Source organism: Xenopus laevis, chromosome 9_10L, assembly GCF_017654675.1.
Source record: "Xenopus laevis strain J_2021 chromosome 9_10L, Xenopus_laevis_v10.1, whole genome shotgun sequence".
Classification (NCBI taxonomy): domain Eukaryota; kingdom Metazoa; phylum Chordata; class Amphibia; order Anura; family Pipidae; genus Xenopus; species Xenopus laevis.
In genome coordinates, this window is record NC_054387.1 from 124,026,975 (window position 1) to 124,040,237 (window position 13,263).

Below are 13,263 nucleotides of genomic sequence, written 5' to 3' on the forward strand. Positions count from 1 at the left end.
CTTTCCTAATAACAAAGTTACCAGTATAGAAAAAACATGGTGTATCAGCCATTCAGCCAGCAGAACAAAGTTTTCAGCCCAAAGTTCACCCTAATTTACCTTCAAGATTGGCTTTTAATTGTATCTAGGATAGCACAAAGGCTCTCTACATAAATATCTACTTTGGTTGAAGGTTTAGTTGAGCAATCTAAAATGCTGCCCAGCCCTGTTCAACAGCAGTCAGAAAGAACGGTTTAAAATGCTATAATCTGATGTTTTGGGTTAGAAACCATATTTGCGCAAGGGGTTATTCAAACAATTCTTAATGGCAGTCTCTAACCTGGGAGTTGCATCGTAGCAAAGAGAGGAGCTTGGCACAAACAAAGGGGGAGAGGGCACCCCATATATTGGCAAGATATGGCATAACTCAATCCCTTTCCATTTAATTCTAGAAATAATGTATATTTATGTAATACAGATCGTGCAGATTAATGCTCATTAAGGCATGGGGTATACTACAAATAAAGGATCCCATTCCATAACAGCAGAATAAAAATGCCAATTGCAGGAAGAGGTGCCAAGTTCTCCTGATAAAGCGAGTCTCGTGACACACTGAGATAGGGACAAAGAACAAAAAACTATTTTTGTTTAGTAGGCATGATGAGTATTTTTTTAGAGATAAGATATTGTGTGAACCATTCTAGGTGTGGATATAATGGCTCAGAGCCCATATAACAATAAACGTTAGGGTGTTCTCTTTATGTCTGCTGCAGGGCAGAGTCCATAACACCGACACTGTCCCTTGCTCAGAGTTATACAGAGACCAGAACGCTAGGGATTGGATTGGGTGGAGCGTTCACTAAACAATTTGCACTCTGTGTGATCCTTGGAAAAGTCCCATAGGTCAAGTGCCTGGCACACCTGAAACTGGGGAGTACTGGAGGAGTACGCCCTGAAACGCCCTAAAAGCAAAGAGGAACCAATCTTATTGCTGGTGCAACACACACACACAGCTTTGAGCTGCAAAATAATCCAGCCTGGAGACTGGGATCTGTGGATTGTGGTGGAAACGTCCAAACCTTAGCTCAGGAGATACAGATTCCTAGGACTGGCACTGCCATGCATCTTGGGAAATGGGGTGGCACTTCATCTGAAATGGAATTCTGAGGGATTACAGGGTTCAAACCCAGTTGAGTGCCAGATTACTCACCCAACCTCGAGTTAATTGGTCGGTGCTGGTTTTAAAGCATTTGAGGAACTAGAAACTCAAGGCCACTCAAGACCACTTTACACAAGACTCTGGAGTATAGATACCACCAGTACCACCATCAGTTTTAGGATTGTTACTGATCACCTCCCAGAGTGGGAATTCTACCAGCAGGAGTGGATAAAGCACCAGCAGGGACGGGAGCAAAGATACCTCCGGCAGTAGAAAGATAGAGGAGATACCACCAGCTACTATAGGAGTAGAAACACCCCTGGCATCTGCACAAGTGGAGATATCGACTATCCAAACAAACCACTGTTCTGATCAGCCATGCCCAATTTAGAGATGGACTACCAATCTCTTGGCTCACCCCTGGGGATACTGCGCTTTGCCCAGGTCTTCTTGTCCTGCACCTCCTTCAGCTTGGTGGCCAGTGTTAATATGTATAACAACCCCTATGGAAGCTGGAGCATGTTCACGTGGTGCTTCTGCTTTGCAGTCACTATAATAATAATAGTGCTGGAGGTTACTGGCTTGTGCCGCCGTATCCCCATCTCCTGGGAAGATTTCACCTCAGCCTTCTCCATGCTGGCTACACTCATGCTCTTCACTACTTCCATCATGTATCCATCTACCTTCCTCAGGGGCGGGTGTAGTGGCCATTCCTGTGCCTGTCGTGGTGCAGCTACAGCCACCTCAATATTGTGTTTCTTTGCTTATGCTGCAGAGGTCGGCCTGACTCGGGCAAAACCTGGGGAGGTTAGTGGTTTTCTCTCCACGGTGCCTGGGTTACTCAAGGTCTTGCAGTCCTACGTGGCTTGCTTGATCTTCTCCCTCATTCCAGGCATTCCTTATGGGGGCCTTGGTGGACTCCAGTGGTGCGTGGCTGTTTTCTCCATCTGCTTCATTTTCACCACCCTTATTATTTTCATCACCATCGGACGTCTTTTGGCAATTTTATCCACTTTTCTTGAGAAGGTCCTCATCGGTTATAACATCCTGTGTGTGGCCATGTACATCACCGTGGCCATCATTTGGCCTTATTACAATTTCAAGGACAACCCAAGCAGACCAAACAATTGTCAACCTAACATTAGATGCATATGGGACAATGCCCTTGGAGTGACATTCCTCGCCTACCTCAACCTCGTTGCTTACATTGTAGACTTGGTTTACTCCTTCAAAATGGTTTTCATCACTGCCCAAGCCTAAATTTGAACCAAACAAATCTTTTTTTTATTATTATTATTCCCCAAGAAAGGAAAAATTCCGGCAACACATGATATTGCATTTTTATATATTTGCCTTCGTTATCATGCCTCCGTATCATATGGCCACTGGGGGCACTGTTTCATTGACGTGTACACCATTTCTAATATCACACTGATTGCTGCGACTGTAACTGCCGTCAGAACAGAACTGATTTCACCATTATATTGGTCTTCTTTTATTTTAGGATTTCTGAATTATTCAACTCCTGTTTTGATTGTTAACCCCCCTTCTGGTTGGTAAGGTACCACTCGCTCTAGCTCCCAGGTTGTGGTTTAGATGACAGCAGGGTCAGACTGGGCATCCTAGGGCCCCACACGAGAACCTGACATTAAGGGCCCACTCTCACAGCTATTAAATGCAGACAGTACTATGTTGTAATAGGTGTCATATAGAACTAGGGTACAAATAGGAGTCCATTAGGGGTGAGGGCCTACTGGAAGATCTTCTGGTACCCTGGCAGGCAAGTCCAATCCTAGCAGCACTTAAAATTACGTGCCTTGGGGTTAGTGGTCTGTGTTTGTGTGTATCTGCTTAAAGGATAAATAAACCTTAAAAATAAGTGCTATTCTAAGCACTTTTGCAATGTACAACTTCCTTGACTATTTGGTGGTCAGACTGGTTGGAAAATGACCAGCAGGTGGTGCTGTTGTAACAAAATTTATATCAACAGCACATGTCTCCTTTAATATGTTGGAATTAAAAAAGAATAAATAATAAATGTACATTGCAAAAGTGCTTAGCATAGCACCTTCATCAATTTACATTCACTAATTTTTAAGGTTTACTTACCCTTTAATAATATATTAAAGGGGTTATTCATTTTTAAGTTAACTTTTATTATGATGTAGAGAGTGAAATTCTGAGACAATTTGTAAGTGTTTTTTTTGTATTGTCTGGGGTTTTTGAGTCATTTAACTTTTTATTCAACAGCTCCTCAGTTTGCAATTTTACCAATCGTGTTGCTAGGGTCCAAATTACACTAGTAACAATGCATTGATTGGAATAAGAGACTGGAATATAAATAAGAGAGGCCCGAATAGTAAGATGAGTAATAAAAAGTAGCAATAGCAATTAATTTTGTAGTCTTACAGAGCATTTGTTTTATTAGATGGGGTCAGTGACCCCCCATTTGAAAGCTAGAAAGAGTCAGTAGAAAAAGTAGATTAATTAAAAAAAAACTATACAAAATAAATAATGGCGACCAATTGAAGAGTTGTTCAGAATTGGCCGTTCTATAACATACTAAAAGCTTAAAAGTGAACCACCTTTGTTGAACAGTGCAGTGCAGCAGTGTTTAGTTCCCCTTCAGTTCAATTTATATAAGTGGAAGCCTAGTACTGGAGGGAGGTGTAAAGCATTTTTGAAGAGTGTCCATTTAAAAAAACATGTCCATGGTTTAATTTAAATTACAAAAAAATATCTATTTCTGTGTCAATAGCTTTGGGGTGGCAGATAGTGACTGGGGGAGAGTTCTGTCCAATCAGTGGGCGGCAGGTAACATGGGAGGAACAGAGTGAGAAACAGGAGAGTGAGAGAATAGCTCAACACTGTGGAGCTGCCCATAATAACTATACTATATAATAACGGTATGTACCAAGTGGGAATAAGCAGGGGGGTTTATTAATAATGGCTTGCATTCTTTACATTCTCTTTGTTAATAACCTGCGCTAATTATGTACAACTTTTTCATATTTGAGCAACATTAAATACATTTTGGGAATAAGCAGCTGGCTGTGGTTCTCTTTGGGGGCTTGGTGTAAAGTCGGCCATACAGTATGCATGGGGGCCCAACTGATATCTGACTGTTCTTGGTCACATATATCTATAGGGTGGGTTAATAAATTTGGTTGGATGAGAACTGCATTGGCACATTGATGCGTTCCTCTGCATAGGCCAGCAGTATGATTTGATAGTTGGGGGACAATCACCCCATTTTGGCTCATGGGTGACCTTGCCAATGAGCCCAGTTTTTCATGGTTGTTTGTAAATGGGTGTGGCTTGTGTAGATTGGGGAGGGGCCTTAATATGCCAGGGACTTCCCATACCAGTCAATTGAACTGAAGAAACTGCTTGGATGAGTAGTGAAACGTCTTCAATGATTACTCATCAAGTCCAATCACTCTAGAATTACTTGCACTAGATTGGTCTTAAAGGATAAGTAAACCTTTAAAATAAGTGAATGTAAAATTGATGAGGGTGCTATTCTCAGCACTTTTGTCATTTACATTCATTATTTATTTTTCTTTTATTCCGAGATATTAAGGGAAATATGTACTGTTAATATGAATGCATTTTGTTACAACATCGCCACCTGCTGGTCATTTCCCAACCATTCCGACCACCAAGTAGTCAAGGAAGTTGTCAGGAGAAAGAAAGAGGCTGCTCTGATGTTCTTCTGCTTAGGAAAAAAAAAAGAAATCTTTTTCAAATCTTTCCTAAGCAGAAGAACATCAGATCAGCCTCTTTCTTTCTCCTGACAACTTCCTTGACTACTTGGTGGTCGGAATGGTTGGGAAATGACCAGCAGGTGGCGCTGTTGTAACAAAATTCATTCATATTAACAGTACATGTATCCCTTAATATCTTGGAATTAAAGAAAAATAAATAATGAATGTAAATGACAAAAGTGCTTAAAATAGCCCCCTCATCAATTTTAAATTTTACTTATTTTAAAGGTTTACTTATCCTTTAAGTGTCCTAATTTTAAATCTAGAATGTAGTGAGATAAAGTCACACCCACACCCAGTCATTTTTGAACAAAGTGAAAGTACTTTTAACCTCAACCCAACTCAGATAAGGCCACCTTTTGGTTAATAAACTAAAGGTCTTTTTTTTTATTGTTGCAGTTGAGCTTTATTCAAAGAAATGAACCTGAGCCTGTTTTCTGCACTTAGCCCTTTGACCACAAGGTGGCACCAAAGTCACTAGATGGTAATACCCTAGCAACCATGCATTTATTTGAATTAGAGACTGGAATATGAATAGGAAAGGCATGAATAGAAAGATGAGTAATAAAAAGTACCAATAACTATGTAGTTGTAGTCTTACAGAGCATTTGTTTTTTAGATGGCGCCATTTGAAAGCTGGAAATAGAATACAAAGGCACATATTCCAAAAACTATAAAGAAGAATAAATGAAAGCCAACTGAAAAGTTGCTTAGAGTCGGCCATTCCATAACATACTAAAATGTTACTTAAAGGTGAACCACACCTTAAAGTAAACTGGAATATAAAATGGTCCCTACTTAAAGGATAAGTAAAAATAAGTGAATGTAAAATTATTGAGGGGGCTATTCTAAGCACTTTTGCAATGTGCATGTATTATTTATCTACGTTTTATTCCAAGATATTGATTGATACATGTACTGTTAATATGAATGAATTTTATTACAACAGCGCCACCTGCTGGTCAGTTTCCCACCAGTCTGACCACCAAGTAGTCAAGGAAGTTGTCAGGAGAAAGAAAGAGGCTGCTCTGATGTTCTTCTGCTTAGGAAAATATTAGAAACCTTTCTCAAATCAAATCTGCAGTTAAAATGAGGAAAGTAAGTTCCTGATTGGTTGCTACATTGAGACACTTTTGTCCCCCGGTGCTACTAGCGTTGCTAAATTATACTCCATCCCTGGATTGGAACGCTACAGGGATTAAGTCCAAATGTAACAAGTCTTGTCAGATCATTACTGTCTCCCCCCTCCCATACACAGAGCTCTGGCAAAACAGCGAGTGGGAGTTAATAACAGTGGGGAAGAGGGAACCTATCACGACGGAACCCCCAATTCAACATTTGCTTTTCACTGCCGCCCCGTCATCTTAGTAATCAATGTGCCAAGGAACTCACAGCTGCAAAAATATCATCTCTATATCTAGCAACAGGTATTTCTAATACAGGCACCTGACCCAAAGAGCTTACAATCTATTCTAAAACACTGAGGACTGGGTAATGGGGGGGGTGTAAATTGCCAATCTAGGTGGTCCCCTTTTCTCTCTCCATACTTCTAATAGATAGAATGCCCTCCCCCCACCCCAAGGGGCCCCAAATATTAGCTCACTTGTTACCTGGGCTTGCTGGGTAGTGGGCTCTACCAACAAGTAATATAGGGCTTCAATTAATAAAGTTGCCACCCATCCACACCTGCACCAGCAACCCCAGTTTTCTGACCAGAACCTGCCTGATGCATGGGTTGTGTGGGTATCAGATACAGTATATTTGCACATCCCTACATCCCACCCTGCCCACTCACTACAAGTCCCGCCTCTTTTGTAGCCAGCAAATCAAGCTTTTCCATTTTGGGGCTTCCTGAATATGGTACCCCATCCCAATGGCATCCCTGTAACCATCTTCTTTTTATATTCTCCCTTCTCTCTTTCCCCCAATTTCTTCACCTCCCTTTCCCTGCTTCTCACCTTTCCTCTTTTTATTGATTATTCTCTCCTATCCATTGCATTATTTCTCTCTGCTTCCCTTCATTTCTGCTTTTTCTCTCCTTCAGAAGAAAAGGAATTGTCATGATCTGGTCACAGAACATTGCATCCTATTGAGGCATAAGCCCACCAGGAGTATTCTCGATATACCAGTAGGTCAGTCCACTGGCAGAAGGCGTACCTCCCAACTGTCCTGTTTTTCGTTAATTCTGCCAGAAAGCCCAGAATATGGGGCAGGTGCACTTCGATATTTTTGTAACAATTTAAGATGAGCAAAGAAACAATTGTAACAATTTAAGATAAGCAGGGTTTCTTGGGGAAACTGTGACTTGCAGCTTAAAGGGCAATTCACCTTCATTAGCAAAATGATAATAACACAAAAAACACAGAAATTTGTTCAAACTTTCATAATCTGCCAAATTTTGTAAAATGAACATGGTAATTAGGGGATGTGGCCACAAAAATGGGCATGGTCAAAATCTTTTTGTCCCTCTTTCTATTTACAAAATGTTGGGAGGTATGAGGAGGTATAGCTGTGTTGGTATTGCAGTGCCTCCTGTCTGTCAGAACTGAGCACCTCACCTGGGACAAGCGTGAGCCGGACCTCCCAACACACTGGGGAACACAGAAAAGGTAAAGCATTCCAGACATGGTCATAATGTTGCATCCTCTGGCCTCTACCTCAGCAAAGTTTATTTTTGGGACCCCCTACCATTCCCCCCACAGATGGATTTGGGCTGGGGGGGGGCAAGGAAATTCTGAAAGCTTTCCAGGACCCCCTCTCTTCTTGGACCTTCCTGTAGCTGAAGGGTCTGTTCCCCCTATTGTCACCCCACTGGCTCCAGACAAAGTATAAGGTCTGAGGGAAGCTAGCGCCTGCCAGAATGGGAGGACAGCAGAACATTGGTACCTTGGGCCATCATCAAACAATAGTGGCCGCCATGATCCCTGGGCCATAGTGACTTGGTTGATACCAAAGAGACTTGGTTGATACCATAGAGCAGTGATCCCCAACCAGTGGCTTATAAGCAATATGTTGCTCACTAACCCATTGGATGTTGCTCTCAGTGGCCGTAAAGCAGGTTCTTATTTTTGAATTCCTGGCTTGAGGGCAAGTTTTGGTTGCAAAAAACAGGTGTACTGCCAAGTAAAGTCACTTGTAGGCTGCCAGTCATTATAGGGACTACCAATAGCAAATCAGAGCCCTCTTTTGGCATCCCTGTGATCTTTTTGCATACTTATGTTGCTTCCCAACTCTTTTTACATTTGAATGTGGCTCACGGGTAAAAAAAAGTTTGGGACCCCTGCCATGGAGACTTGTTTGATACCATAGAGACTTGGTTGATACCATAGAGACTTGAATGATACCATAGAGACTTGGATGATACCATAGAGACTTGAATGATACCATAGAGACTTGGATGATACCATAGAGACTTGGATGATACCATAGAGACTTGGATGATACCATAGAGACGTGGTTGATACCATAGAGCAGTGATCCCCAACCAGTGGCTAGTGAACAACATGTTGCTCACCAACCCTTTGGATGTTGCTCCACGTGGCCTTAAAGCAGGTGCTTATTTTTGAATACCAGGCTTGGAGGCAAGTTTTGGTTGCATAAAACCTGGTGTACTGCTAAACAGAGCCCCCTGTAGGCTGCCAGTCCACATAGGGGCTACCAAATGGTCAATCACAGCACTTATTTTGCACCACCCAGGCTAATTTTTCATGCCTGCATTGCTCTCCAACTCTTTTTACATCTGAAGGTTGCTCACAGGTAAAAAAAAAAAAAAAAAGGTTGGGGACCCCTGCCATAGAGACTTGGTTGATACCATAGAGACTTGGTTGATGCCATAGAAACTTAGTTGATACCATAGAGACTTGGTTGATACCATAGAGACTTGGATGACACCATAGAGACTTGGATGATACGATAAAGACTTGGTTGATACAGACTACAGCATTTGGGGTGGGGGAGAGAAGCTATGCTAATTCTAGGAAAGGTTCTGAGGTAGGGGGAGCAGTTTTGGGAGATATTTTTTGTTGATCCAATACAGGGGTAGGATAAAATTGTGTGAATAAATAACAGGGTGACTTGGGGTGGGTGAGTTCATTATCAGGACTGGGAGAGAATTTCTGCTGATCTGTTACAATGGCTGGAGCAAATACACTGACTGCTATTGAAATATTGCTGTGTAGGGGTGCCATAACGGGGGGCTCTGTACAGTTCAGAGTCATGTGTGGAACACATATCCTGCACGCCGTATAGTTTCATGTTTCCCTTTTGGTTCCTAGGACTTGTTTCAGAACCTTGGAAACATGAACCCCAGCAATGCCTGTTGGAATAACTTCAGCAATGTGTCTATACCTGGTTCACCATACCCTAGTTCCAGAATTTTAGCCACCATTTATTCTACCGCCTAAACAGAGAAGGTTCTATGGGATCTGGGCCCAGGGGTGCCAATTAAAGGCGCCGGTGTCTCTTTAATACGATTCCAGGGAGCTAATCCTTCTTGCAGCAAAGTATTCACACAGAGGCGCACAATGAACAAATAAGATACAATTCCATGTTTGCCAACCTTCTAAGTGATATTAAAAGAATAAGAGAACAAACAGAGATTAAGGGCTGTCATAAAGTGACAGGCGCGGATGGAGGGATAGAAGAGGCATCCGAGGAAAGGATTTACATAAGAAGGTTATTTACATAAGAATGTTTCTATGCTGTGCACTTTATTTACAGGATGTTCATATTCTTCAGAAGGCTTATTGTAACGACAGATTTAAAGGGCCACTGACACTGGTCTGCTGCGGATAGCAACAGGTATAGCAACTAAGTAGTGCTAAGACCAATAATAAGTGTATAGCGCATGCTGCCATGTTGCTTATTCATGGAAATGGATGTTTCAGGGTCTTAAAGACTGCCTCTAGAAATAATTGTATTTAAACTCTAGCTCAGTGTGTGTTGGCTTCCACTGGGTGTTATTTACTGTAGCAATATTGCACTTTTTATTAGGCCGCCAGTGATTTAGGGTTTGCACGACACCCCCGCAGCTGCAGGAGCTGGAGAGAGGCTCTCCGGGTTGCTATAGATAGATATCAAATGGATGTTTCCTCTGCAAAAGCAAATCATATCTGAATATATACAGGCCCGGATTTGTGGGAAGGCCACCTAGGCCCGGGCCTAGGGTGGCAGGATTTTAGGGGGGCGGCATGCTGCCCAACCACACCCACATTGGTTCAGAAACACTGGGGATGCGCAGGAGATACAATCTCCATGAAAATTTGCATGAATAAAGGGTAGGGGACAGGGGGGACAAACGGCAGTGGGCCTAGGGGCACCCGCTATGTAAATCCGGCCCTGAATATATATCACCTTTAAATTAATGTTTATCTCAGAAAGTAGCCAGAGGGAAAAATATCTTAACATTCCCATTGTATAGTGGGATTTACAGGCTTTATAAAATAATTTTACCTGTGTAGCATGTGTAGCCTTACAAAGCATTTGTTTTTTTTTTCAGATGGGGTCAGTGACCCCCAGTGTCGGACTGGGATGCCAGGGGCCCTCCAGAAAACCTTAGACTGTGGGCCCACTTTCCAAACTATTATTCCTCCTCTCCTCACCCAACCTCTTTATCCTCCTAGTCTTTTATATTTACTTGCTATACTCAAATTTTAAGTCTCCTTTTCTCATGAATAGGGAATGACCATGAAATTGGCCAAATGGTTAGAAGCAAGAGGCCCACTCACACCCCTGGGCCCACCGGGAGTTTTCCTTGTATCCCAGTGGGCCAGTCCTACACTGGTGGTGACCCCCCCCCCCCCCGTTTGAAAGCTGGAACCCCTTTAAAGATTAATGGACTCAAAACTGCACCTATCAAGCTTAAACTTAAAGGGAGTCCCAATGTAAAAACCAAAAATGTTTTTTGTTTTATCTCACCGGTAATAAGTGGGGTCTGGGTTCTCATGCCACAGACCTACAGCTCGCGGTGGAGGTATCCAAACAAAAGAGAAAAACGTCAGGCACTCACAGATCCCACTAAGTGCCTATTGGCACGGAACGCGTAAGGCTATGTCATTTTCTATTTTTATGGCCTAAATAAAGTTCTCAGGTTTTTTTACAAGCCTGTTTGTGGGATCTGTAAGTGCCTGCCGTTTTTCTCTTTTGGTTGGATACTGTCATGTTTTTTTTTTCGATAGTGCTGCTCCGTCAGACTTCTGCTCTGAAATCTGTTTTTCAAAAGAGCAAACTGGTTTTTTAATATTCAATTTTGACATCTGACATGGCGCTAGACATATTGTCAGTTTCCCAGGAGTCCCCAGTCATGTGACTTGTGCTCTACACAAGTCAGTCCCATTGCATGCTGGGCATTATAGTCTTACATTAAAGAAATACTGTCTTTTGGTTGGATAATGTCATGTTTTTTTTTTTCAAAACGCATCAGTTAATAGTGCTGCTCCAGCAGAATTCTGCACTGAAATCCATTTCTCAAAAGAGCAAACTGATTTTATAATATTTAATTTTAAAATCTGATATGGGGCTAGACATATTGTCAATTTCCCAACTGCCCCCAGTCATGTGACTTGTGCTCTGATAAACTTCAATCACTCTTTACTGCTGTACTGCAAGTTGGAGTGATATTACCCCTCCCCCCCAGCAGCCTAAGAACAGAACAATGGGAAGGTAACCAGATAGCAGCTCCCTAGCACAAGATAACAGCTGCCTGGTAGATCTAAGAACAGGACTCAATAGTAAAATCCAGGTCCCACTGTGGGTTCAGCACAAAACCCCACCCTCTTCTCAATTATCATGTGCCAATGGGCTGTCCCACCTAAATGAGGCCCATTACGGAGGGGGGGGGTACAAATATAGAACTGGTTATGTCATCATCCCTTTAATTTGCTTTGCAGACACAGCTCTTAGTCACCAAACCCCCTGGGTATTTATAGTAAGGTGTTTGTGTCTGTTCATCAGACAAACTTATTTATAGAGCTTGTTTACCTGTCGGGCAGCCAGACAATCGATTGATCTCAACCAGGCGATGCGGCGACGGCACAGAGCGATATTTATAGATGGCAATACTTAAAGGGGTAGAAGAATTTTTTATAGCACCGGGTGCCTCCCCTGGAATAAATGTACCATTATCAATCAGAATTAACAAGCAATGGAGGCAATATTGGTGCAAACCGCCATGCCAGTGGATTTCCAGAATGGAATCTGGAAATATAGAAGTGTCAGCCATAGAATCTACATTATGGCAAATCAAACGGGTTGTTCACCTTTACATGAACTTTTAGTATGATTTAAAGTGTTATATTCTGACACGATTTGCAATTGGTTTAATTATTTGTTTTTGAGTTATTTAGCTTTATATACAGCGATCTGGTTGCCAGGGTCCAAAGTACCCTTGCAACCATGCATTGATCTGATTATGAGACTGGAATATGATTAGAAGAGGGACTAATTAATTAATAAGCAAGTAAAGAGTAGCAATAACAATTCATTTGTAGCCTAACAGAGCAATTGTTTTTAAATGGGGTCAGTGACCTCTAGTTGAAAGCTGGATAGAATTAGAAGAATAAGGCAAATAACTCAAAAACTATAAAAAAAAAAATTATGTTCAATTGAAAAGTTGCTTTGAATCAGCAATTTTATAACATTTTAAAGAACCACCCTTTTAATCACAGCCCTACTAGGTAATAAGTGCAGAACAGAATAAGTTCATAGCTGCACCCCCAAATACCCTCAGGTTCAACGCTCTGTTTCTATGCTGCTTCTTTGCTGCTCTCCTTCCCATGGTCAGGTGGGTAGTAGGAATTGTCCCCCAAACTGTGGGGTGGTCAACAGGAACAGGGGACCCGGTAAGGATAATCTGCCCCAGCCTTATGCCAGAGGGCAGTCCAGAGGCTTGCCAAAGAAATTTCATTTAACATATACACATACTGTATATAGATGGATTTCCCATTGTGCACATATGAATATTATATGTGCTACAGCAATAAACTCCTTCCTCTACTGCGGCCAAAGTGGAGCTGGGAGCTGTAGTCTTACACCATCCTGCTAGAAGTAGTGTTTAGGTGTCTGGGTGCTGTTCTATGCAGCTGCTTCTCTCGCTACTGTTGCTCCAGCACCCGGGTAGTGCCTCAGAGACCCAGTTGCTTTATTTATTCCTTCCATTAGATGGCAGATATGAGCTGGAATTGCTTGCGCTAGTTCTACTTCAGGTACCTGTCCATATGCAACGCTTGTCTCCTCCAGACTACAGCTCCCAGAAGCCTTTGGGCTGATGGCACTCATGCACTCTGTGTTTGTAGTTCCTTAAGGTCATCATTTGTGGGTACACAAAAGTTATTATGCCAGTGCACACAAGAAAAGCTAGTT

The 13,263-nt window shown here is 42.1% G+C and overlaps 1 protein-coding gene across 1 annotated transcript; it reads left to right on the forward strand.

The window, feature by feature from the left end:
- Nucleotides 1-784: 784 nt before the first annotated feature.
- On the forward strand, nt 785-3,040 carry LOC108702066 (myeloid-associated differentiation marker). Its single transcript, XM_018237066.2, has one exon. It carries the CDS (start codon nt 1,517-1,519, stop codon nt 2,396-2,398), a length of 882 nt encoding a protein of 293 aa, XP_018092555.1. The 5' UTR covers nt 785-1,516; the 3' UTR covers nt 2,399-3,040.
- Nucleotides 3,041-13,263: the final 10,223 nt, after the last annotated feature.